This window comes from Amphibalanus amphitrite, unplaced genomic scaffold (assembly GCF_019059575.1).
Source record: "Amphibalanus amphitrite isolate SeventyFive unplaced genomic scaffold, NRLGWU_Aamphi_draft 000013F_arrow, whole genome shotgun sequence".
In the NCBI taxonomy this organism is placed as follows: Eukaryota; Metazoa; Arthropoda; class Thecostraca; order Balanomorpha; family Balanidae; genus Amphibalanus; species Amphibalanus amphitrite.
The window spans coordinates 507,076-534,573 of NW_024881509.1; the positions used below are offsets into that span (position 1 = coordinate 507,076).

The window sequence follows — 27,498 nt, forward strand, 5'->3', positions numbered from 1 at the left end:
TGAAAGCGACATTCTGCACGTGCGCACGTGCAAACGGGGTCCAAACTGACTTTTGCACGGCACCCTACTAACTGGTCCCCAACCGTCACGGGCGTAGGAACGTCATGAAAAGTCGGTGGGCCACCCTGTCAAGGGGCCTCCTTTTCCAGGGGGCCTCCTATTTTCAGGGGCCTCCAACTTTTGCCTCGTCCTGCTGGCTGCTTTCAAGTATGACCTCCAAATCTAGCTTCTGAGACCGGGCAGATGTACCCAGGGGCGTAACCGCTTAAGCGAACAGTGCGGAAAGTCCGCACCATTTTTAAAACTTATTCCCCATCAGATTTTTTTTTTTAGAATCTATTTGCCGCAAACGGCGCATGACCCCTGAAAACCCTTACACAAATGTCTTCCTCGTTTCCCAGGTGCCCCCATTAGCTTCATAAGCCCCCTCTTTGGCATATAAGCGCCCTATGTATAGTCATCAGAGAGACATCCCTATATGTCCCACAGTCGCCCCGTTGTCGCATACATTGTGCGCTTATCATACCTAGGCGTCTCTCTTTTATGGACACTTGAAGGCGCCTCTCTTTGCCATGCCGGCGCCTCTGTTTCTTATGAATGCACCCCCATAGCATTGATCAATGCAGTGGACTATTGCATGTGGACGCCCATATATGTAGGCCTCAGAGGTGCCCCTCTTTCGCATTGATGTGCCCCTATGGGTTTCATAGGCGCCCCTCTATTGCACGTAGGTGTCCTACTGTCTCAGAACCGCTCCCCTTTGGCATGCAGACGCCCATCTTTCGTACGGAGGAGCCGCTGTGGTTCTTAGAGACGGCATGGTGCTCCCAGACGCAGATGGGGCTCTCGGAGTCGACAGTGTGGGACCTTCAGTCGCTGATGGGTGCCCGCCAGATGTGGACCCTCGGAGACACCGGTATGGGGCCCTCAGAGATGCCGGTAGGTGGCCCTTAGAGACACCGGTGTGGAACCCTCAGATACTTCAGTGTAAAGCTCTTACAATTGCTGGTGTGGAGCTATCAATGCGCTGGCTTAAATCCCTCAGAGGCCGGTACATGGACATTAGAGCTCAGTGAGAGCTTGTGTGGTGCCTTCAGTGGCCTTGTGGAGCCGTTAGACATCAACATGGTACTCTCAGGAGCCGGTGAGTCCTCAGAGTCACCGGTGTGGGACCTTCAGAGCTCCGAGATACTGGTGTGGGGCCCTCAGAGGTGTCGGTGTGGGTCCTTCAGATGTACCTATAGAGCCTTGAGATGCACAGGTGTCAATCACGCAAAACGAAAACTTTAAATACCATAGTCAGTCGCCATGAGAACGTTAAGCAAACAACGGTTCTAAGCAATCTTCGCCAATTTTAAGAAAAATTACCTTTCTACAACGGAAATGGCACTTATGGCTCTCGTAGTGCAAGTTAAAGGTTTTTAGCCAAGTGCCAATAGCATGCTTATGATACTTGAGATAAGAGGAAACGTTCAGCATGCTGGAAAAGGTTTGAAGTGGCTGCAACTCTGCGAGTTTCGCTACAGAAACAAGGTCCCCTTCGATGGGGTGCGAAAGGCAAGGTGAGGGGTGTCAATGTGCCTGCTGGTGTGACGCCACTATATTTGCCACTATTATATCGTAATTTTTGCTGTAGAAAATGTGCAATTGAGCACCGGAGGTGCATACAGGCACCTGAGGTCACTCAAGCGCAGCAACGCAGAGAATAACAGCGTTTGCGTTGGCTAATCAGGGGCAACCTGTCAACTGGTGAGAACGCATTGATATGATAATGGGTGACGAGAGCTGTTTGACTTACCCAGGAACAGATATGTCATATATTGCCGGTTTGTATGATCCAGTGAGGGGGGATACAACTGCAACCTGTGGACACGTCTCCTTACCGGTTTCCAGCTTACTGATTCGGCTAAACGGCCTCTCCGGAAGGGGAGGTGCTGCCAGTCATGTGTCCAAAATGAGTTATCATTGAGAGGATGTTCTATAGTGCGAGGGACGACAAATAAATGCGTTGATTTCTTATCTTTTAGGGCACCAAGGTAAAAAAGACGAATACTACCCAAATGGCGACTATGCACTCTGATTTGACCTAGTTTTCGTCCATTATGCAATTAAAACCATCACAATTTTGGAGAGGGTCGGCGTACCCATGAAAGATCGAGAAGATAATCCACCCTGCGTGTCGCAGCTGTGGCCGATTGAATACTTCTGAGGCTTTGTCAAGAAAGAAATATATCCAGGGGACAAGACTGTAGCTTTGGACCGACATCTGAAGACGGGAAGGCGAGAATTATCGGTCTCGTTTGACGCGGAGGTGCCGCGACGTTTTATCAAGGGGGTCGGGTGGCGCGTGCGACGTGACGTGAAACATGGTGTACTCAGTGCGCTGCGCTGAAGGTATTTGATAACCAATAGAAGGATGCATAAGCATGCGAATTTTCGATTATCTAAGTTACTAAATAGCCGAGATATAAGCCTTTAAACCTTTTCTCATTAATTAGTAGACACCCGTTAGTGTGGATAGAGGGGCCTCCCAGACCGCCAGTGTCAGGGGCCTCCCCAGACCAGTGTGGATATTGGGGCCTCCTCAGATCCACTAGGGCCTCTCAGGCCATCAGTCTTAGGGGCTTCGACTGACAAGTATGAACAGAGGGCCTCCTTGGATCCATCACGGCCCCTTGGAGTCTGTGCGTGGGGATTCGTGGAACTTATTTTTACCGAGTTTGTTTATTCTGGAAGGTGACGACGTCCTCTCAAATCGAGACGAGGGGCCTCGAGTAAAAAGTGGGTGGGCCAGAACACATATGGTTGGCCCCCCCCCCCACCTCGAAAAGTGGGTGGGCACTTGCCCACCTGGCCCCCCTGTTCCTACGCCTACGAAACTATTCAACATTCATTTATTCATTCGTTCGGGCAACATTCATCATTCACGCTATCAAAATCATTGGACAAGATTAGCTGGATGTAAATAAAAAGGATATCATTGATATCAGTGCCGTAAACGCAGGCCAGTGCTGCCAAATCCTATTTACGGCATTGGTAAGATTGGGCCCAGGATCCATCAAGGTCCCAGACCTTGAATTCTGCGGATCCATCAAGGTCCCAGACCTTGAATTCTGCGGATCCTGGATCGCGGACCTTTTTGGGACCTTGGCACAAGTCTGGTCACGGTGCCAATTTTCGGTTGAGTGTGCCTGAAATAAAACTCTTAAAATTGGGGAAAATCGTGATAATTTTGGCTACGATAACCTCTAACGGTCTCAGTGATAATGTTGTGCAAAATAAAAATGACCTTCGTAATTCTGAAGGATCTTGACAAGCTACCTAGGTATAGCTTTTCGCGTCTTACCAGAGCTGTCTTACTTTCCGAGATAATCGGGTGTAGCCAAATACTCCCCCCCCCCCCCACCATACACAAACCATGACAAGTTGGCTGAGAGGTCCGCCCGGGCGCGGGATATGATTGTAAGCTGCTGATTTACGGGCCCTGTTATTCACGCCATGCATTGGCCCTAGTAGAGCGGTTCCAATGCCAACTCACCGAGAAAGGTATCCAGAATGACCGAGCTCTGCTGGTGGGTCTGACAGGTTTGATTGGAGAGGATGGCGCCGACGACGTTCTCCACCGAGTACGGGTCGCCGCAGAAGAGGCACATAATTATCCTGCCGATCACAGAGCGGGTGAGAGCGTGATCCATCAGCGCCAGCCGTCCGCCGCCGCCCTGAGGGTCATATCGCCATAGAGGCACATATACACCAAAATATTTAACCAACTGCTGCCAATATGACGTCACTGGGATGCTGGCAAGCTGATTGGTCGCTGGGATAAGAGTAATGCAGTCAATTATGGCGCACCGGCAGTGTTTTCTAGCCGTTGCGTATTATTTTTTTTTAAGAAAAAAATCTTATAATGCGTTACCAATGACCAGGCAACCAGGAATGCCCCCACCTTCAGTCCCAGCGACGCACAAAACCCTTACGTTAACACCAAAATCAAAATCAAAGAATCAAAGTTGAAAAGGGCGCGGCACTCCCTGCTAGGAACACGAAAAACAAAACAAAAAAGAAGCCGGATTGACTACGCATGATATTATTTAACTTGGTTTAGACACAGAGAGCCGTAGTAGTTAAGGATGCGTAGGGAAAGTTGGGGGAACGCCGAATACTTTTTTTCTGACGCCCGTAGCACGCAAGGTAGACAACATAAGCTATTCTTGTTGGCGTCATTCGAGAGGCCAGTCTTTTGTCTTTCAAACATACCAGGCGCATTTGATGAATTCGCATACCGTTAAGCGCAAAAACTAAAAATATCAAAGAACTGACTTTTTCGGCGTTGCCCCGGACTGCGGGGAAAGCCGAAAATGGGATAAATGATCTACGAGGAATGCCGACATTGATGTTTTGCCAATTTATCTCAAACTTTATCCAAAATTCATCAAAGCTGACACGCGTTTTAAGAGCTTGAGGACGCTTGGTGCACACTGGAAGTTATAATTGTGTGATATAATAATAAAAATGCTAGGTAAATCATTCCTTATAGGTAACAGGCCGTTGTGCCGGCTGAAAGTGTAATTTGTTTGACTAAAAATACGCGTTGCTATTCTACAGCAGTAAAGTCCACGTAGCGTGCTTTAACGTGCGTAATTGCACGTTTTCGGCATTACCCCAGCCAGCCATACTTTCATTTGCAGGCCCATAACTTTTAAACGTGCTGTATAAATTTCAAATAGGCAGCACACTTATGCAAAGACATGCTGAAGATTACTTGACCGAATTGGCCAGACAAACGGTAGCATAATGAGTAAGAAATGCAGCTTCAAAGGCGCATGTAGTACAAGGGAAACGTACCTTGAAAACACTTTTGGCGCCCTCACAGCCGAAGTATTCCAAATGACAACCATAGGCGGCGGAACGGGGGGGGCACCGGGGCACCGTGCCCCCCCCCTTGAATTCTGCAAGGGGGGCACCAATAGCAAGGTGCCCCCCCTTAAATTTGATGCATTAGTACCAGGGGCGGATTCGGGAAAACTCCAAGGGGAGGATCATGAATCGAAGTGGTGCCCCTACCTATACCCAAAATTAAAACCTCAACGGATTTCGGCCACTTAATTTTGGTGGTGCCCTATTTTCAGTTTTTTATTTTCTTTATTTTTGGTTAGTCATGTGATGACTGGTGCCCCTGCTAGGCCGCTGGTGCCCCTGGAAAGACTTTGGTACCTACCTACCCTGCCCCCTGACAAGCCTATGGTGGGCCCTGACATGACTTAGGTGCCCATGGGCCCTGACAGGCCCGTGGTGCCCCTGACAGGCCTGTGGTGTCCTTTCTAGACCTGTGGTGTCCCTGGGCCTTGACAGATCTGTGGTGCCCCTGGCGAGCCTGTGGTGCCCCTGTTAGAACGCTGGTGCCCTTGACAGGTTTGTGGTGCCCCTGACAATTCTAAAGTGCCAACGACAGGCTTGTGGTGCCCTTGACAGGCCCATGGTCTCCGTGAGACGCTCTCCGAGCGACGCTCCTGTCTCCGTGACGGCGACCGTGACCGGTACCGGGAACTCAACAGGCAGGTCAAGTCTGCTATCCGCCGGGACAGCCGACAAGACATCCAGAGGCGGATCCAGGAGAACGGCAGGGGCAGTATGTGGCAATCGGTGCGGAGCGTGGTCTCGGGTGGCAGAGCGTCGAGGTCGGCTCCGAGTGCCAGTCCCGACGACATGAACCGATATTGCTAGCATCGGCACTCGGATCGCCCGTCAGGTTGACTCGACCGGGCCGGAGCTGCCGGTGCGCCTGCCGCGAGTTGTCGCCGGCGGTTTTGTGGTGCAGACGGTTACACCGGAGCGAGTAGTCAGCACTGTCGCCGCTATGAGCAACAGTTCAGCGAGTGGTGCAGATGGCCTGTGTGTGCGCTTTATAAAGTCTTGTCTCCCAGCTGTGTCACATGTTCTAACACATATTATTAATTCCAGTCTGGCCTCTCACACAGTCCCGCGACCTTGGAAAATGACACTAATCCATCCTATCCAAAAGAGCCCCAGGTCCACTGACACTTCAAACTACCGGCCCATAGCTATCCTTCCTACTATAGCCAAAATCACAGAGCGAATCGTTTATGAGCAGCTCTATTCCTACTTCACCGAACATCACCTTTTCTCCACATGTCAGCACGGGTTCCGCACAAACCACTCGACAGAGACAGCACTCCTCACCATGACTGACAGGATGTTTGAGGCGATGGACCGGAGGCAGGTGGCGTTGCTGTGCATGTTGGACTTGTCCAAATGCTTCGACGTCATCCCTCACGACCGGCTACTGGAGAAACTCCAACAGTATGGTGTCGATACTCGCTGGTTTGCTAGCTATCTCGGTGACCATTTTCAACAGGTTGTGACGCGGACACCGGACGGTCGTAGCATGCTCTCTCAACCATTGGCCAACCCCATTGGCACCTACCAGGGATCCGCCTTGGGCCCCCTGTTGTACAGTGCATATGCAAATGACATGCCGTTGTTTCAGCCTGAGAGTGTCTCGCATGCCACGTGTCTAGTGCAGTACTGTGATGACACTCAGTTGGCCGTGTTCGGTAGCCCCCGGGACGCTGACGCTCTGGTGGCGTGCATGGAGCAAAATTTAGCAGCGCTCGCAGTTTGGCTTCGTAAAAACGGTCTCAAAGTTAACGCAGACAAAACTCAATTATTGGTCATCGGCACACGCCAAAACACACGGCAACTTCCACCCATCACGGTCGATTTTATGGGCGCCACCATAGAGCAGTCACCGACGGCGAAGAACCTTGGCGTCACATTTGATGCACACCTGTCGTTTGACACTCACGTATCCGAGGTTGTGCGCCGCTGTACAGGAGTGTTGAGTGGCCTCTGCCACACCAGACACTACCTACCCAGGGACACGCTAGTCACGCTCGTGCAGGCTTTGGCTGTGTCAACGATTCGGTACGCCATCAGTGTTTACGGTGTCTGCGGTGTCACGCAGACCAGTAGGCTTCAGAGGCTGTTGAACTTCGGCGCTCGCGTTGTCTCGGGTCGCCGAAAGTTCGATCATATAAGTGACGTCATGAGAGAACTGCGATGGCTCTCAGCTGAGAACTTGTGGCGATTTCAATCAGTCATGCTGCTGAAGAAGATGCTCGCCACGGGACAGCCCGAGGTTCTGCGTGCTAGTATAGCGTGTCGAGGGAGCGTGCATGGCCGCGGCACTCGACAAGCCGATCATCTGGACACGCCTATGATCCGAACGGAGGCCGGCCGCCGTCGATTTCTGTATAGCGCTGTGACCATGTATAACAGCCTCCCAGCAGCACTCCGCGAGCTAGGCCTGCACAGATTTAAGAAGGAGTACCGGGCGATGCTGCTGAGGGAACAGTATGGCGATGACTAGTTCTCCCTGTTTAAGAAGAACACTGCATGATGAGGTATATTTTTACACGCTGTATGGTCGTATATTGTTTGTCTGTCCTGAATGATGTGCATACGATTCCCAATTCCGTGATTATTGGACACGACTGCCAAGAACAGCCATTGTATGATGGAAAGGACAGTCACGATGTGAAATAAATAAATAAATAAATAAATGGTGCCCTTGCGAGGCCGGTGGTTCCCCTGCGAAGCCGATAGTGCCCCTGGCAGGCCTCTGGTGCCCCTGGCAGGTCTGTGGTGCCCCTGGAAGACCTGTAGTGCTTTTGCTAGGCCGATGGTGCTCCTGACAGGCCTGTGGTGCCACTGACAGGCCCGTGGTGCCCCTGCTAGGCCTGTGGTGCCCCTGTCGGCTGTCAGGCCTGTGGTGCTCCTGGCAGGCATGTGGTGACCCCAGGCCCTAAGTCATGACCCATGTGACATCCCCCCTGGGATTCGCCACTGATTAGTACTGCGATGGCTTCTTGGGAATTTGATACATGTAGGATAAATTTAATTTATCAAACGACAATAAGGAAGAGGCAAACACATAGGTACTTGAGGATCAGCTTAAAGTTAACCACACATACGGTGGTGAACTGCCATTTTCGTTTAGCAAAAAAAAAAAAACAAAAAATAAAAAAATTATCGTGCCAGGGCTGTGACGAAAAATAAGTGGCCTAAATCCGATGAGAAAACAGGATTTGGGGGTACCCTAGGTTTGGCTCCTTGAGCTGGTGCCCCCCCCTTGTCTCAAATCGTTCCGCCGCCTATGATGACAACTCGTAACAAACATGCGATAATTGTAGTCACTTAAGCTTCAGAGCATCACTGAGACGTGGCATCCATGTCGTACGGTTTTAGAAATATCTCGAATTTCGGCTTTGCCCCAACTCCGGCATTGCCCCAACTTCCCCTATTACTTAGGCCGGGGTTCATAATGTCCAGGGCACGATGTGTCCAGTGTTCTAAATGGCCAGTGCCTTGCATGGGTCAGAGGTAATAATATCCAGGGATTATATGGTCCAAAGGTGGCAATCTGGCTGCAGATAGGGCATGTTCAAAGAGGCCACTGTGGAGGTCTGCACCGGCCGGCTGCAGCCCCACGGCTGTGGGCCGGGGCGGCTGCAAATATCTCCAAAAACACGGTTATGGCTGTGGCCACGGCTGTGAGATTTCAAGCTCAATCTTAAGTACTCAAATATAAAATTTTAAATCCTTAATCTTACATTCTGATAAGCAGTCTAGCCTGTAAAAATCATGCAAAGGATGCCCAGCAACATTGAAAGTGGTGAAGCCTTTGAAAACCTGTAATGGTTTTATCATTTGCCGTAGGGGAGTTTACACTCTGGTACAGAATACTTATTATAGGTACCAATTGTTCCTTCATCATCAAGAGCTTGACAGTTTCAGAAAATGCAACATGTTGCATTGTCACATCCCTCTCAAATCAATCTCACCTGGTCATTAGGAGAGCACCTTACAGCTATTGAAGACAAGCGTTCAATAATTCTTCCAGGTAATAGAAAAAGAAATAACGCCTAGGTAAAGGCAGGTAAAGACTTCATAAAATATTATCTAAAATAACTCTTAGATGTATTTCTGGATTTTCGGCAAGTCCAATTACATAATATAAAACTGGCGCTTTAAGTTCTAACTGGTAAGTGAGTGACCGCTGACAGAAAATGCTGATCAACGAAGCCAATGGAATTAGATTATAAGGGAGCATAAACCTTACTTACGGTTAATTCACATGACGGTGAAAACCCTGAACACGATATTTCTTACGCGAGCTGTTGACTTTACTTATAAAATGACGTCTTTTTTCTGAAAATGTATAAATTTGATACTAAATCTTTGTTTGAGAGCAAGTTTTCAACAGCATAGTCCAACTTTTTATTAATTATAATTTTTATGGCTGTTTGCAGAGGCACAAAAAATATTTCCACTTCTTTGCTATTGACGTCATTTAAAACTCAAATAAAATTTTTGCTTGAAAGAGGCAATTGTGGCTCGCACGTCCTTGGTGATTTGAGCGAAGATTGAAGAAAAATGAAAATCAAATTGGAAAAATCAAAACAGATGGATGTTTTTCTTTCTTGGATGCTCACTAGTGTTTTTATGCCTTGCATATCAAATTAGTTTGAGACTTGCTCAGAAGGCTGCTTCAAGCCTGGCATATCACACCCCAGAAAATATGCAAGGTAAGAAAGAAGCAAGAGTTTTGACTAGACAATCACTGTTTGACAGTCCATCAACTTCGGTTTCATTTTCCATAACATTGATAATGAAAAGCATCAGGGTCTGTTGTTCTGTCCCACACCATGCTTCAGGATTTGGCATTAACCTACCTACCCATCTTTCTTAACCCCTTGCAAGGGCTTGTGTAGGCATGCATTGCGCATCAGGCTTCAGGCCTTTCGCCTGAAGCCAGATACAAACCACTTAACCCGGCAGTTGCTGGGGTATTTCGCCACCCACCGTTTGCTGGGGGGGGGGGGGGGCGTTAAACGCCCCCAGCCGATAACTCGAGAACCAATAGGCGCAGCGAAACGCACGAGGCGGCAAACGAAAGAGCGCGACGAGACGCTTCAGATGAGTACTTTAAAGTTGAATTTTGAGGTCACAGGTCGGGTCAAGGTCAGGTCAAACACCTGAAATCGGGCTTTCAGTAGCATGGACTTCAGGACTTCGCAATGGGCGCCTCTCGCCATAAACTCTGTCAAAACGGTGCACAATCCATCTTATAAGGCCTACAAGAGTGTCAGCTCCATGTAGGGGTCAGTCAAGCATAGGTCAGGGTCAAGGTCAGGTCAACCGGGTAGGCACATATCCCCGAAAATCAAAACTGATATTCGCAGCCTGTGACACATGTTTTATAGGTAATTTGGGGCGCAGAACACGATGGTGACATTCATTTTATCATATGTGTACGTGTTTGGCTCAAAAAGTTCAATTTAAGAAATTCATGTATCATGGTCGTAAAGTAGTCACGAAAAATTGCCAAGATTCAGTTCAAGATTATGGAAAATGCGGAACGATAATCAATAATCGAAGATAGCCATTTGATTGACCATGGTATTGGCAGTCTAATGGCGTTTACGGCATGTCTGTATGTCTATTCTGTGATTTTATATGATTTTTTGAACATATGCCGTTTTTGGTCGAAAACTCAGAAATCATGACGTCACTAAAACCTCGATATCTCAAAAATTTTCTGACCGATTTTTTTGAAACTTTGTCACGATAAACTTCAATCAATTCCCTACAGGTACCCAAAATTTGGCGCGCCTGCGGCGCGCCGTTTTTATGCTATGGCCCGGCGAAAAAAGTGGGGGCGTTTAACGCCCCCCCCCCCCCCCAGCAACTCGCGGGTTAACCTATGATGCTTAAGCTTGAGAGTCTATAGCCCATTGCAATGTGCTTTTGGCTACATGTTTTAACTAAAAACAACTTATTATATACTATTTGGTTGCATTTCATTCATCATTGAAAGTATCCACGGCCGGCTGACGGCTGGCTGCCCACAGTTTGCCACGGCTGTGGGCGGCTGTGGCTGTGGAGCCACGGCTGCGGGGCGGCTAGGCTGTGGAAAATTGCAACCGTGCAGAACTCGAGGCCATTGCTCATATTGTCCAAAAGAGGCCAGGTGCATATTTATTAGGCCAGGGTTCATCATGTCCAGGGCGCGATAAGTCCAGTGTTGGAAATGGCCTTGGATGAATAGATCTATTCATCTCGCATGAATAGATTGCAAGCAATGTCAAATCAACTATTTTTAGGTCAAGTGGTTATGCATCAGGCTTCAGGCCCTCAGGCCTTCGGTCTTCGGCACTGCACTGCTTCGCATTGAGTTGGCTCAGTGTTTTTTTTTTACATCATGACGTCACTTTCAGTGACCATGTAGGATCCCTGGACATCATGAAATCTCGCCCATTCAAGGCACTGGCCATTTCCAACGCCAACACTGGACGCATCGTGCCCTGGACATTATGAACCCTGGCCTAAATGATACGCACCTACTCAAGGCACTGGCCATTTCCAGTACTGGACAAATCGTGCCCTGGATATTATGAACGCTGGCCTAATAAATATGCACCTGCCTCTTTTGGACAATGTGAACACTGGCCTCTTTGAGTGTACCCTATCTGCAGCCAGTTGGCCGCATTTGGACCATGCAATCCCTGGACATTATGAAATAGGCCCATTCAAGGCACTGGCCATTTCGTTCGACACTGGGCATATCGTACCCTGGACATTTTGAACCCTGGCCAGAATGAATGCTCCGCGTAGTTAATGCCTAATCCAGCATAAGCTGCTCGCTAATCCAGGGTTCAATCGTACATTGTTAGTGAGGAGCACCCACACACTCACTTGAAAGGGGACATTATTGGGGTAAATCAGGTCTGGTCTAATTCATGCGTGTTGTCTTGCCATCCCACGCGATGCCCCCCCCCCCCCTCCAGCTGAGCCGAGCCTGTTGCAAGAGAGTCATCGGGAGAGATAGGGCCTGATACGGTGATTAGTGCGAGCAAACATTTCCATGCCAACACTCTCCCAGTCTCACACTCCTGCGGCCCGCCTGGCCAGGCCAGGGCGCACGCCGTGGCGGTACCATTCACCAATGCATGAGGCATGGTCCGCCCCGTCCCCGGGAAGAACTCAACGTGTACCTCCCCAGCCGGGGAGCTCTGTGAGGACTGAGGAACGTCCCCTGATACGGGCAAGCATACGGTCCGGGACATCAGACATCAACATGTCCAGCTTCTGTGGACTGATCTTGGACCGGGCACATCGAGCGTTGCTGGTCAGCGTTCCGTCGGATGTTCGCGTGCCATTTTGTTCCCCTCTTACCGGATGATCGCCCAGAGATTTTCTATCGGCGACGGGTCGGGGCTATGCCCCGGCAATTTGTCCTTCTCTCAGAATGCCGGGAAGTACGATCAACATCGATCCTGCGTCGTTCTAGCTCGATGAGCAGGGGCACCGACCCGTTGAAAGATGACCGTGGACATTTTAGCAGAAGTTTTCGGCTGGATAAGTAGCTTGGTGGGCTTCAGCTTTAGAGGCAACCTCCGGTACCGATGGATTGTCGACTTGGAGACTGGATGACTGTTGGCAATCAGCCTCCTTACTAGTTTCCTTGTGGTCTTTAGCCCCGCACTTCGCGATGACGATCTGCACTATACCCGGCTGGCGGAAGTCTTCCTGCCGCGACCTGGCTTGTTCTCAGGCGTCTATCCGCGTCTGTCGCGTGAAAACCAGCGCCAAATCGTGCGGCAACTTATGCCCAGTGCCTCGGAGACCTGACGGCGACCTGACCGTGGGTCATGCCGCCGGCAACAATGCCGGCTGCCCCGCTGCTCTGCAGTTTTGTCATCCTGGACATCTGGTCCGCGCCCGCTGGGTTCTGCCCCAGAAATGACCTCCGTACACCCCTTGACCGGTCAGGGTCACAAAAATTCGAAGGTCACGTGACTAGAATGTAGCCAAGATGGTCTGAGAGCCAGTACTGGCGAAATTAAATTGATATTGCACCGTAGAAGGCAGAATAAAGGTTGTGGGAGGGTGTGACATTAATTTTGAGGCCCCCTGTAGTCTCCTGGGAGCGTCCCATGTTAACGGAAATGTGTCAAACGGCTGTTGGCTCCTCGCCGGCGCCTGCTGAGGTGTCAGGTGTCATATGTTGTTATTGTTGTCTTTCCCCTTGGGACCTTCTTACGGAGGACCATAGCCAAGAGGCTCCCTATGGCGAAGGTAGCCGACCTCCAAGGCAGCCACCAGGTCGGCGTCCCGCAGCCGCGACGGATCGATGTGGATGCTGCCCGTTAGCCGCAGGCGGGAGTCAGCGAGGGCCGGGCAGCGGAACAACAGAGGCATTCCGGCAAAACCTTCAGCATATGGGGTTTTGGTGCACATAGGTGGCGCACAAAGGTGTACTACACCTTTTTGCGTTGTTCGATGGCCAATCAGCAAAACCCATTCGTCCGATCAGCACATAGGTGGCGCCAGTGAGAGGCATTCCGGCAAAACCTTCAGCATATGGGCAAAACGGAATGCTGATCCCACTCCACAGTTCGTCAGTTGGTATTACCTTCGCTATTCGCCATAACTGATTGAGTTCCGGCAAAATATTTGACGATTTGGATAAATGCTTCGTCATTCGTTAATATCCCTTCGTCTTTCACCAAAACATCTTCATGCTAATTTCGGCATTCCTCATAACATTTCATCAAAACTAAAAACAAATCGCCCCTTTACAGAGAAGTATAAATATGACCACGTTTATACAGTGCAGTGCGAGGCAGTGGCGGATCCGGGGGGGCAAAATGGGCATTTGCCCCTCCCAAACGGCATAATTTTAACATTACGCCTATGGACGAGGCATGGAAAGAATCGATAAATTGTTATGGTTTGCCCCCCCCAAAAAAAACTCTGAGCTGGATCCGCCTCTGGTGCGAGGTATAGGTGGCGAAACTCGTAGGCCATTTATCCACATAAAATCGGCGTTTAGCGCAGCTAGGAGCTTTTTCCAATCGTATACGAGCGAAAAATTTTGTGGTACATGACTTCTCTGTTTGGCCCTCTAGGGGCAATGAACCAGCGCGCGGCCGCTGCGCAGCCAAGACGTCCGTCGCGGTAACGTGACTTGGGCTAGGGGACGCGCGCCCGCGATAACGTTGTGTCCCATTTCTGCCTGGTCTGTCTGGCGACACACGCGTTGGCGCTCCGCTCTTACAACCAACTGGCGTTACAAGGTACGCATATATCTTTCGCACACAGTTGCCGTTCGGCTTCCCGGTTTTTATATGTGCTCGATTTGGTGGTGATCAATTTAGAGCGGTGTGCTGTGCATGTGTTGTTCTTGGTCCTCCATACCGGGTAGAGGTGCAAGGTTTCCTTAACCCGCGCCCTGCTGGGGGGGGGGTGTTTGAACACCCCCCCTTGTGGTTTTTCGCAAATATCTCAAAAACGGCGGCGCGGAGCGCCGCCGTTTTTGGTACACCTTATCATACATCAATTCTACACATGTTGTGAAAATTTCAGACCAAGGTCATTCAAGGTCAGGTCACCAGGTCACTTGAAGTGACCTCACCTCATAAAAACTTTCAATGTCTGTCATAGCTACACCGAGTGACCGATCGCTTTATAACTTTCAGCGATTGCTAAGAGCAATAGCATGTACAAAATGTATATCTCAGAATTTTGATATCGATGACCTAAGGTCAGGTCAATTTTGCGACCTCCCCATTATAAGTCAATGGGAGAAAATTGAAATGCGCCTCTTTTGGATGAAAGACATTATAAACACTCCCAAACACCGAATTACAAGTGGTTTAGACACACTGAACATGAAAATGGTGTCCGTGACCCTTGTTTATGCCCTGAGGTCATCTTAGGTCACGAATGGTATCTAACAGTTTTTCGCAAATAACTTTTGATAGAGGCATGCTAGAGCGATGAAAACGCCTTAGATGTGTTCAGCTCGACGATACGGATCGACTGATATGCAACATGACCCTTTCCGGTCAGGTCATGACCTTGACCTGAGGTCAAATTTTCAAGTTGACCTTTCAAGGTCAAGTTATAGTTCATTCGATGCGTCTTGACGAGAGCAACACGATGCCGGTAAAAGTAAGCTCGTACAGGGCTTGGGTCAAAAGTTATTGCAGAAAAACTGTTTCCGAAAAAATCTGCTATTTTTGCAGTTTTTGCCCCCTGCAGGCAAAACCGTTGACGTTAGGTCAAATCTGAGAGAATTACTCAGAAAGGGCGTTAATAGGGCTATCGAATGCGCTTTTCCGCGGCGCTGTAGCTCTATTGGTTCCCGAGTTATGCGTTGGTTTCTTGGAAATTTTCGCCATTCGACCTGGAAATCGGCGAAATTTTGCCTTCAATGACCTCTGGTGACCTGACCTTTGACCTGACCAAAAAATTGACTGAAGTGATTTCGTCATTATTTTTGACGCTCTTTCGAACGCCGCCTTCCGCGTATCGCTACGTGGCCCAGGAGCCGAGTTACAAGGGGGGGTGTTCAAACACCCCCCCCCCCCAGCAGGGCGTGGAAATCCAGGACCCCCAGCCGGGCGCGGGTTAATACGTTGCCGGCTGGCCGGTAATTTTACATTACGCCAATAGCGATGTGGTAGTGGTTATTCCTGCCGGCAGCTTGCCGGTCATGTGCATGTGTTATATTTGGATACAAGTAATACTTCTTGTTGTAATTTGTCCTACAAACAGCATAAACGAGATATTTGTTCATCACGCTGGTAATATGCCGGCATTGGTGGTTGAACTGTGGTGTTGTGCCGGTGATCCTTGTGCTGGCCGTGGTGTGGAACGGTGCCGGTTGTGGCTTTTGGAGGAAAGTTAGCATCTCTAATACCGGGCTCCGGCTGCGTTTGTGCACTGGGAGACGCGCAGCAGCGTGGTCTTTGTCTCCGCCGATCCGGCCGGCCCAGTCGCCGCGCGCGGGTGTCGTGTGTCTAGCCGCGCCGGCACGTCCTCCGCCATAGGTTAAGTACATACAATCAGGGCTGCGGAGTCGATAGTCATTTCAATGGAGTCGACTTCGACTCCGGAGTCGGTATTTTTTCGTCGACTCCGACTCCGACTCCGACTCCGGCAGACTTCGGCTGTTTTTAAATGATTCGTGATGCATTTTAAATACTACACATGCCTGAGACATGTGCGTACTTGACAGATGCTATGTAGTAGTAATGCCCATTGTAAAATACGAGTAAAGACCCCCTCTCCCACCACACACGGGAATTCACCGTCACCACTGTTCTGAAACGAAACAAATTGTAGCACGATTAAGTATATTCTGAGCTCAATCGACATAGCACGTCGGTTCTCTGAGATTAGCCTCGAGCCTCGGATCTCGAGTACTACTATAAGTACATACCTACGGGCTACGACTACCAATGTCCAGTACCACAGCCTAGTACCACAGTATGGTAGGTATCTTGTATCCCGCTGCCACTTTACTGCCAGTTCGTGCGAAGGATCAGTATAGCCTCGACCAAGTCGGGTTTCATTGTCGACCGCGCGTCACTCAGGATGAACTTGAGAGCCGAAAACAGCCTTTCGACGCTCACTTGCGTGACTGGTAGTGCCGTCAAGGCACAAGCTGCATTTCGCACCTGAGACGGGAATGAAGAGCAGATAGCCTCGAACGCGTCCTTGCTTTTGACTCGGGGAAGATGTCGCACCTTCTCCAGGTCTTCACGTAGAGTCGACGTCAGCTCTGCGTCCGTCAACCGACGACGCTGTTGAAGGCGGTCCAGCGCCTGTTCCAGCTCATCTTCGCTGCTGGTGCTGCTGGCGTTGTTGCCAGTGCCGTCATTCGCTGCCCGCGCCGTCTGCTGGCTTCCTGGCTCGCCGCTGCCTTCCCCGTGGGACGTCTCGGGGCAGCGGATTTGGCTCTCACGCTCGACAATCCTGTTGAAAACCCGCTCAGCGTAGTTGAGATCAGCCTCATCAAGCAGAAGTCGGTAACGGAGGTCCACGTACACTGCCCCCAAGAACAGGTCACACTCAAAGAGCCTGCCCTGGCGTCGATCCATGGCAGCAGCGATGGCGGCAGCGAGCCTCGTGCCATTGGCCTCCAACTTACGCTTCAAGAGTTTCCACTCTTTGAGGAAGAGGCCGGGCGTCAGTTCCGCAGCCTGCAGACGTGCCATAGTAGCGGTCGGCTCGACCAGAGCATCTGCGAGGCTCTGCAGCTGCTGCCACTTATCATTGGACAGATGCAGTTGCGGGTTCGCAGCTCCCAGGTCTTCCACGACCGGACGGAGCTCCAGGAGCCTGGTCAGCATCCGACCTGTGCTGGACCAACGCGTTTCGTTGTCCAAGATAGGACTCAGCGCTCCCCTGCGCTTGATGACGGCAACCAGATGAGGCGTCCGGAGCTTCTTTACTACGGACCGTGCTCCTGCCAGGAGAGTACTGACGGACCTGCGAAATTAGAAGTGGATTCAGTTGCGTGTATTTCTTTAAACCCCAGCACGGCCAGTGGGCAGATCAGCCCCCGGATTTTTCCCCATCAACGTAAAAATTGCGCCCATAGGCCATACGTACAACCAAACCTGGCACATTTCTTCGACATTCATTGCCCACATTGTCTGAAACTTTTCACTTCAAATATGAAAAGTCAGGTCACCAGGTCACTGGCTACGTAACATCACCCTCGAACATATTTTTCGAAGCTTGACATCCCGCTAGTGCTTAGTGGACATTGTTTTATTTTAAATGTGATCTAGTGATAGGTAGCTACAAATTGTATACCTAATATTTTTACATGATTAACCTAAGGTCATCGCATTTTTTCCCTGACCGCCGCCCCGTTATAAGACATTGGTAATATATTAACACGCGCACTGGAGGGAGGGGGGGGGGGCAAAATCCGCTACCTCCAGTTTTTCGTGAATATCTCAAAAAACGGCGGCGCGCAGTGCCGCTTTTTTCGGCATGCCTGCATGATGTCACGAAATTGGAAAATCCGAGATATAAATTTTGTAGGTATCCACCTCCGTATAGGACCCTGAAAGTTTGAAGTGATTCAGACTAAAACTGTGTCACAGCACGACCTTCAACTTCGAATCCGGCACTTTGACTTTGACCTGACCTGGTGACCTGACCTTTGACCTTAGGAGATCAACAGGTGGGGGGGGGGGCGGATTTTGCCTCCCTCCAGTGCGCGTAACAAACACAGAAACAAACAGAAACAAACACATGAAAAAACACAGGGGAGGGGGGACAAAATGTTCCCACCAACGAACGGAATGCCGCTGCTAAAAAAAACAGTTTAAGACGTCAGCTGCCATGGCGTCCAGCAGGATATGCCGATTAATAGGTAATCGTAAAGTAAAAGCACACAAATCAATGAACATTTCTTCAAGACTTATTTATAAAAATAAAGTATAGAAAGTGGCACTTACTTGATGCCGTCTCGGACTGCCAGTTGCAGAGTATGGGCAGCACACCTCATGTGGCTGGCTGTTGGCGGCGCAGCACTGACGGCAGCCCTGAGGTCCGGCATGTCTCCGTCTGCTGCGTCTCCGTCTTCGTTGTGCGCGTCTGCGGCGTCGCCGTCTTCGTCTTCTGATTCTCCATCGGGCGCGTCTTCATCGGGCTCGTCAGGACTGTCTTCGTTTGGCGCCAGGCTGGTGTCCGTCCCTGCTTCCCTTTCGCCACTTTCTTGGTTAAAAAGAGACACCGTTTTTATCATGTTTGCGGCGTTGTCAGACACAATCGCGAATATCTGGTCATGAGATATTTCAAAATCGGACATTATCTGAACCAGCATGTCCTTTGTGTGCTGACCGGAATGGATCCCATCGCAGTCGCGCACTGCCAGCGTACGAACTTGAATTCATCCACCCGAATCGGATGGTTTGGAAAACTGCACGTTTACTCCGAGGTAAGAACGGTTGTGTCGAGTGCAGCCGTCTATTTTCATGAATAAGGCGCGGCCGCGTAGTTCTTCCTTGATCTCATTTCGCCTTTTTTCGGCAGCACTCATGATCGCATCACGAATTGAATCCCTGTCCAAACTGAACTTCACTTTGGACGCCATGTCCCCAATCAAATTACGCATGGCCTCGCTGCCTAGAGTGGTCAGCGACACTCCTCCTCGCACGACTAGATCCACTGTATTTTTTTTCAGTTCCTCGGCGGAAATCGCGCCGGCACTATAAAAGTCAGTGATCTTCGATATCTTCGACATCAGCGTCGGCTCAGTACGTGACTTCTTAGTTTGTTCGTCTTCTTCAGTAACTTTTTTAAAGGCGTCCGGGTGGGATCGCTTCAGATGTCGTTTTAAGTTCGAACATACGTTCTTTTTCTGTCCGAAATCTCGTATTTTCACTCCACAGTCGTTCACTTTGCATGCAAATCCTGAATCTGTGCATTCGAAAAGATTGTACACCCCACTTATTTTTGACATCTTTCTCGAGTAAAACCCCAAAGCAATGCAAAAAACAGACGCCTGTCAGTAACGTCCTTCCCCGGCCGCCGCTACACTATTGCTGCAGACGCCCACCCCGGCCGGCAGGCCGTCAGCCGACGAATTCGTGTCGCTGCGTGCAGTTGCTAGGCAACGTGGCTGCCGCGCGTGGCGCATAGTTAAAATTCTCCCGTCAGCCGAACGCCTGCTCGGAGTCGGAGTCGGTTCATTTTTATCGACTCCGACTCCGACTCCGACTCCGGCAAAAATAACCGACTCCGTCGACTCCGACTCCCGACTCCGACTCCGACTCCGCAGCCCTGCATACAATGTAGATGAACGTAGCTGACACATGTTATCGGCTGATTGAAAAATGGACAGGCAACAGAGCAACAGGCTAGATAAGTTAACCCCGCCTCAAGCACCAAGGTGTCACCAAGGAACAGGCAACAGGCTGGATAAGTGAGCCACGCCCAAACACCAAGGTGCCCGTCCGACCGGGCCCGGCTCGCCATCTGTCAGCCTTCCCTCGCGAGTCCGACCGGCGCGGCCGCCCGAGGCGTTGTCCCATAGCATCGCACGAGCAGTGACGCGATAATGACGGCCCCGACTTCGGTTCGTATCGAAGCGTTTAGGAGTCGGACGCTCGGCCATCTACATGCCTACTCGGTTTAGCGACCGTAGTCTCCCTGTATCTATCGTATGCTGCCTTCTTCGGAATCCAATGGTTAATTGGTTGCAAATTGCGCTGGAACTGCCGCAAGCCTCATGTATGGATGCGTGATTAACATTTAACATTTAATATGGCTAGATAAGCACAACATTATTGACTTTTTTGATCATTGACGGAAGTTTTAAATCAATCATCATTGTTTACGCACAGTACCGATGAATTTTGCACAACGAGTAACCGTTTTGTGAAATGTCGAAGCATTATGACAATCTGACAAACAGTTTTGCCTATGACGAACATTGTGCTCAATGAAAGAGTTATGCAGAATGGTTAAATGGAGTCCAGCCTGTTTTGCCGACCGTCTAACAGTGATGCACATCGCCGATCGGTTATTCTGAATGACGCTTGTTCAAACTGATGCCGAAATGGTTAAGACGATTGGCCATCGAACAACGCAAAAAGGTGTACTACAGTGGTGGAGTGGCGCCGGTCGGCGCGGTGGTGCCCCACTGGCCGCTCACCTGATATCGGGCTCCCTGGCGGTCAGTAAGGCCGGACAGGCGGGCAGGCCGGCCGGCCGCCGCACGCTGTGCACCAGCGCGGCCAGCGCGGCCGTCAGCCGGTCGTCGCTGGTGGCGGGCAGCACGTGCTCGGCGTCAGCGGCCGGCTCCTCCTCGGCCGGCGGCGGCGTGCAGTCCACGAACGGGCTCTGCAAACTGTCACCGCGCCGCTCACACCAGCACGCTGACACGCTCACTGTCTCAATGGTTCAGTTAATATGCGAAATCCGTTAGATTGCAACGTTACTACTATGTATTTCAGACCCCATGAGATCCTGTTTTTCGGCGATAATTTCTTCAGTTTTTGTCAAATCAGCTTGAAATATTGACAGACATTTCAGCTCAAGCGCCGATTTTCATCAATATGGTCTTTTAACAAAATGTCAATATTTAGGGCACTTGTCATAGGCTCGTAATGCTAATTATATTTTGCACCCGGATAGAGGCTTGTTCGCTAACGCAGCGGATTGGATGGGAGCGCTGGCCAATCACGTTACGCCGGGCCTAACTAAACTCCGCCCACTGGCCGTGACCGCGCTGGGTCTTTACAGGCTCAGTCGGTGGCAGCACCGCGCAGAGGTCGCACGGGAGCCGTACACTGGAAACATACATGGAATCGACCCCCGCCGAAGTTAGTTGGTAGCACTGCTGCTCCACGGCATACATTTCCTACCAGCCCATAGGGTTTACATGTTAAATGGCCTGTTTTCGGCGAGCGATATCTCGGTCAACCTTTGAAGGAATCAATGGTTCTTAGTCTCAAATGATAGATCGATGAATTTTCTTTCGACAATTCCTCTACCATTTTTCACGAAACCCAGCCGATCTTCTACGGCGTGCAGGGTAAAGATTTCTCTGCACGCCAGCACCCGCGATCCGCCTCTCCGATCGTCGCCGCGCGGTCCTCGGTAGCGCAGTCGGTAGCGTATCGGGCTACGGATCCGAGGGTCGTGAGTTTGAATCCTGGGAGCGCCGTGTGGTCTTGGCTAGAATTGAATGATGTAGATTCTTGAATGTTTGCATAATAAATTATAAATAGCTAATTGAATGTATCTGCCCACTAATCGGCCCCTAAAACCTGTTAGTTAAGAAATTTAAGAAGTGAATGTCGCGTGCGCGTGACGACTGCCAACCATAAGCGCTACCATATTATAGTTTAAACTAACTTTTTGCTAGTCCCGACCACATATAGTAGGTTTTCTAGTAGTTGTACTAGAAATTCCTACCGAAGTTCGTCCTACCCTTCACTCAATATACCCTGCATGGAATCGACAGGAAGTGTCTGAGCGAAAGCTTGCTCTTCATTTGGGGGAGTTGGTAACCGCTTCTCCCTTTTTAGTATATCAACACCGATCCAGCTCAGCTATAAAGAATGCTCATAATGAGGATATTAACCTCCCCAGAACCAACCTTAAATAGAGAGCTGAGTCATGCACTATTTGAATATCGGAATGAATGCACATTCTGGCGCCTACCTCATGGTCAGGTCGTGCCACTATTCTGTCACCTGTGACATCATGCGAAGCCTCTGCACCACTCGAAAATATCGATATGGTTGGCTGCGTCAATCGCTGTTTCTGAAGACGCTGTTATATCTATGCAGAAAACAACAGAGTAGGAAGATGAGTCGCGAGCACTTCCGATTGCCTAAGACATCGCTCCACAACCTGTGTTCGTAATTCGGGAAGCGTAGAGAAGGGAGCAGAAATGTGATGTGCGATTTATTGCGCATGGTAGAAATGTGACATCAAAATAAGGGAAACAGGCGCATAGGCTAGTAAAGAAATCGCATCATTCTTTGAAACTTAAGTAAGTTTTCAAGCTCTCCAATAGCGAGGCAGTAGGTTACTTTCTTACAGGTATTTTAATTACTTGCAGTTCAACACGAAAACCTGGGGTCAAGTCAGTCTGGTGATCTCAATCTACCCAATTATAAAATGGGTTAGTTGTGAAGGTGTTCATGTTGCACCGCAATCACATGAATCCATCACAAGCATACGCATAAGCATAATATATTTCATATAGCAACCACACTGCCTAAATGCTACGGTGCAACTGTTTACCATGTCTTGCAACTTTGACGTAGGCTGACCGACGTCTAGCATCAGTCCACAGTCAATTGACATCAACGATTATTTTTTAATGATGTTCAATCAAGCAAAAATGCAGTCACTAGCCCTGACCTTAGTATTAAAGTAGGTATATCTTTATTGATTCACATGGTGTAGGTTAATTTGCGATAAATGCAATAACGAAGGCTTGTGCGCTAATTACGAGCGCTAGTTTCTGCTGTGTCGTTATTACTGCAACGGCAACCGCAAGGCAGCCACGTCCAATGCGAGCCGCCCCGGTCCGGCAGCTACTGCCCCGTCGGCTCCACGCATCCGACTGACCGGCCAAGGTCACCGCTCCGTCCACCGGGAGGGCGGAGCTAAATGGTAACGTGCCTGTGACGTCACGCCTACGTACAGTATATCTAAAAAGTATGTCCCCTGGTTTGGCTCTCCCACAGGAGGCGAATCGGTAACTTGGCTGAATCCCAGTTGCGGCACCCGGCCGCCAGGGTCGCTGCTGCGCGAGCGGCCTTGACCGCTCGCATGTCATTGGCAGTTCGGTCCCTCCCCATCTATACCGAGGTGGGGAGGGGAGAAGAGGGGAAGAGAGGGGAGGGAGCGGCACTCGCTCGGCTTTGGGCGATACCTGGCTGACCCCGCGCTCCCTCGCTGACCTCCGTCCTGCCCTCAGGCGAAGATCGACTTCCTCGGCCCGTAGCGGCCGAGCGGAAAACCGAGCTCGCGGGGCGCGACTCCATTGTCCCAATCTTATAAATGAAATGCTGTCGTATTCACGGCATTAGATAATGTATTCACTGCAATTTACCACAGCAGTGGATGTGGTAAAATGCAGTCCAAAACAAACGGAAGCACACGATTGATGCATAATGCGCCCTCCCATTCAAATAAGGCCGCCCACTTCAACAGATGGTGTAGTTTCTTAGGGCGTAACAGATGCAAAACGCTACCGAACTTTTTTAGTTCGGCCACTAGGACCGTTAATATACAATTGACTGAAATGCGTGAAAACCATTTTGCATTTAATAGCCGTTTTCTGCACCCAAACATAAATCAGTGACGCCCTGTCCATTCTAAAGCGTTCATGAGATTGGTCCCAGCACCCGATTTTATATGAGAAAGTCGTTCAAAAAGCATCTTATCCCTAACCAATTTATTTATTATGGCCATTTTTACAGGACGTCTATAGAGCTTTGACTTTTACATTTCTTCCTCGTTCAGGAGCAACGTTTTAACCCTCACCAGGTTTCAGGTTTTCTGAATACCGAGGGGGCGTTGGGGGGTTGGAACTGAGGGAACAACCCCCTTCGCCGATTCGCCCCTAATTGAGCTAGAGCCTCACGAAAGAAACGATCGTGTCCGTCGTTACGAAATGCAGCGATTGGTCTCCGATTTTAAAGGGACTATCCCACCTTCTAAAATGTTGTTAAAACCAGTTAAATTGTGCCCGACTTTATAGATTGGATGACCAGGAACACGGTTCTGGCATTTATTTTTCATTAAACATCTTAGGCTTCCCATATTCCAAACACAAACTTTCAAATATGTGACGTCACAGCCCAAAATTACCTCCTTCCCCAGGCCACATTACTGTCATAAAGCTGATTCTTTTTACTCTGTAGGCACCACAACAAAGTTCAGACCAAGTTTTAAGCGATTTTTCAACGAACAAACCCATTTAAATCAGAATGACTAAACGAGGTGACGTCACACTAACGGTCGCTCCATGTTGAAGATAGGGCCTTTCAAATGAAGGGAACGAATTTCTTCAACACCAAGAGGCCGCGGGGGTTGCAACCTAGATAGATAATGGTTTCTGAACCTCGCCGCAAACTTGGCTATCTCAACTCAAACCCCATGTTAAAGGTGGGATAGTCCCTTTAAGGACTAGGGTCAGCCGATGACTTCTGAGGTCAGGTCAAGTGGTCCAAGGCACAGGCTCGGTTTTTGGTAAATAACTTCGCTAAAAATGATCGCAGATCCGCGATTTTAGCCGCGTCGTGTTTGTCTAGCTCAGGCGTGTCGAATGGTATACTTTTTCTTCGGGTGAGATCAACTTAAGGTGTTAACTTTGGGTCAAGGTCAGGTCACAGCCCGTCAGGTCACGAAGCTGGTCAAAGGAGGTCATATTGCATATCAATCGATTTGGCAGGTCTTTCCATGTCCATTAGTGACTTTATCGACTCGGTAGCTTTAGTTGATCGGGAGTTATTGACGAAAAACAGATGAGCCAAAAGGGTTTTGTCTTATAAGTTGACCCTAGGGCCTCACAATGGTCTTGCCCAGAAAAATGTATATATTTGTTTGTATACACTGTGCATATTTCTACTATTAGGCTGAGCATGACAAACGTAATACCACCGAGCCGCCTTCCCCTGTGACCATTTTGCGAGGTTAATCAAATCCCGACCTTGTTTTTCCCTGGCCATTAATGTTCTAACCTTACGGGTGATTGTTTGAGCGCGGAAGATGCTGAATCTTGGTTAACCCCATACTTATCATATGATAAAGAACGTCAGTGTTAGAAAGTTAATTAACAATTTAATTTAGGATAGTTTAATTCAAGTCGGTATGAATCCGACTTGACAATTTACTAGGTGGGTTTTGCAGCGCTATTAGTTTGGCATGTAATTTTAAATCACTGCTAATTTCGATCCGGATATAGTTATTCAATGCTGGCCTTTGCGTCCTCAGAAAAGTTGTTTATTATCATGAATGCTTGCATTGACCCATACTTTCCATTTTTCAGCACCATTATTCGCCGTAGTTGACCTGGTGTTTTTCTTCAGCTCTCCCCTGAATCATTTGGCTTAGACCCATGGCGTATCACACGTGCATCGCAAGACGCACCTACCACACACAAGTTCACGATCCCCACGAACCCACATCAGCGTCCGTTCGCTTGGTGTGTGACTCATTGACCTTTGGCCGCGACAACTGCCAGCCACCGGAGCACCCCTCCCTACACGCGCTGCCCCGCCCGATCCCCTCCCTCCCCCCCCCCCCCCGGGGTCGTGTCACGAAGGTTCGGGCTTACGCTAGTACCGGCCGCTGCGCAGCTGTCACCTAGCGCTTGGGAATGTGTGGTCTGGTGCGGATTCAGCCAACTACCGGCTCGCGACACCAGCGCCACGTAGTGGCGACGGTACATTCTTTTTAGACATACTGTACGGATAGCCTCTACTCCACTGACGGATTTACGGAGCTGATTTTAACATTACGAGGCAACGACAAGCCTAATAATTGATATTTTGTTAAGAGACCGTATTAGCGAAAATTGGCGCTTGAGCTGAAATGTGCTTTGCGAACATTTGAAGCCAATTGGATAAATATTAAATAATCTATCGCCGAAAAACAGGGTCTCATGAGGTCTGAAATACGAAGTAGGGTGCTAGGACAATCACTGAGGATTGCTGTTCAGTAGCAACTGCGGGTCACAGTAGTAACAGCTACACTCAGTCATATGGGTACACTGGCTTCGTTAATCCGTCCATGCAAAACACGTCAACGCGCGGTGTAAATGGCAGATATGAAGTGTATGCAGGGTGTTAAAAAACGAGACGATAAAGAATCGTTATATCTGTAGAGGAAAACGATTCATATGTCATTCAAAAGAGAATTGTTTGGAGTTGCTATGGTACGTCTGTTCTTATTGATGGGCACGAATTACAACCATGCCACGTACAAACATCTCGTGCCCAAAAAAAGATTATTTTTTAGGTTGGCAAATTTGATATCTTCAGCCGGCGTCATTCAGTGTTATCAAGGCCGTATATAGGAGGTAGAATGGCTAGCTGTTTGTTTACATCGGTGACCTTGAAAAGATGACGTCAGCGGGTGTCTGCCAATCTTCGCCAATATTTATCTTTAGAGGATTTTAGCCTCTAAGGCAGTTTGATATTAACCCGCGCACCACTGGGGTCTGCGTATAACACGCCCTACTGGGGGGGGGGCTCTTCATAGCCCCCTCCTAACTCCGAAACTACAGGGTGTCTCAAAAAAAGTGTCACGGTTTTGGACATCTCCCGTTTCGTAACCATAGGGCCTACATCATTCAAATTTTCTAGATTTAGTGGCAACGTTTTACTTTTGACATTTTATGTGGTAAAATTACAGAGCTGGGCATTGCGCAACTTAGGTCCGCAACTCCGCAACTAGCGGACTACCCTCATGGGAGCGGAGTTACGGATCGGCTACCGAGCCCCAAAAAGTTGCGGAGTTGCGAGTTGCGGAAGCGAAAAATTCTAAAGCGCAACCGCTACCGGGGCCGCCACCGAGATACGGGATTGAAGCGAGATACAGGCTCCAGGACAAGTTCATTGTGTTTATCTCGTCAAGACTAATCAATTGATATGCAACATGACCTATTTGGGTCAGGTCGTGACCTTGAACTGAAGTCAAATTTTAAATTTGACCTTTCGAGGTCATCTTAAATATCATTGATGGCCTCGAAACGACGCGCCTTGGTGGAGAAATGCTATGGCGATTAGATTATTGACCTAGCTAAATTATGTTAGAAGTTATGCCCGATAAAAGCCGTTTTCACGAGTTAGAGCGTCTGAAGCTGAAATTCATCAAAATCCGGGAAAATTGGGAACATTTTCACTTTGATGACCTCTGGTGACCTTCAAAAGGATGCAGTGCTATGTCCTATTAGCACTGCACTTCAGGACGAAAACTGATAAAACATAGGTACAGGGACCCGCAGTTGCTACTGTACACATATATTACCAATTTAGAATTGCGCTATTATTTGCTAAGTGCTGGCCATTGGAGAAAGGAAATGTAGCGCAAAGTATGGAGGAATAACACATGTTTGCTCCTAGGACGTTTGTTTTG

The 27,498-nt window shown here is 49.3% G+C and overlaps 1 protein-coding gene across 7 annotated transcripts in view; it reads right to left on the reverse strand.

The window, feature by feature from the left end:
* LOC122383683 (rho GTPase-activating protein 190-like) overlaps positions 1-27,498 on the reverse strand; it is a 406,057-nt gene that overhangs the window by 187,628 nt on the left and 190,931 nt on the right. For all 7 annotated transcript variants that reach the window (XM_043370373.1, XM_043370389.1, XM_043370415.1 and 4 more), the window contains exons 12-13: positions 20,549-20,743; positions 3,539-3,660 (exon numbers count right to left, since the gene is read on the reverse strand). In XM_043370373.1, coding sequence (XP_043226308.1) covers positions 3,539-3,660; positions 20,549-20,743 — 317 coding nt within the window. The remainder of the gene's footprint in view (positions 1-3,538; positions 3,661-20,548; positions 20,744-27,498) is intronic.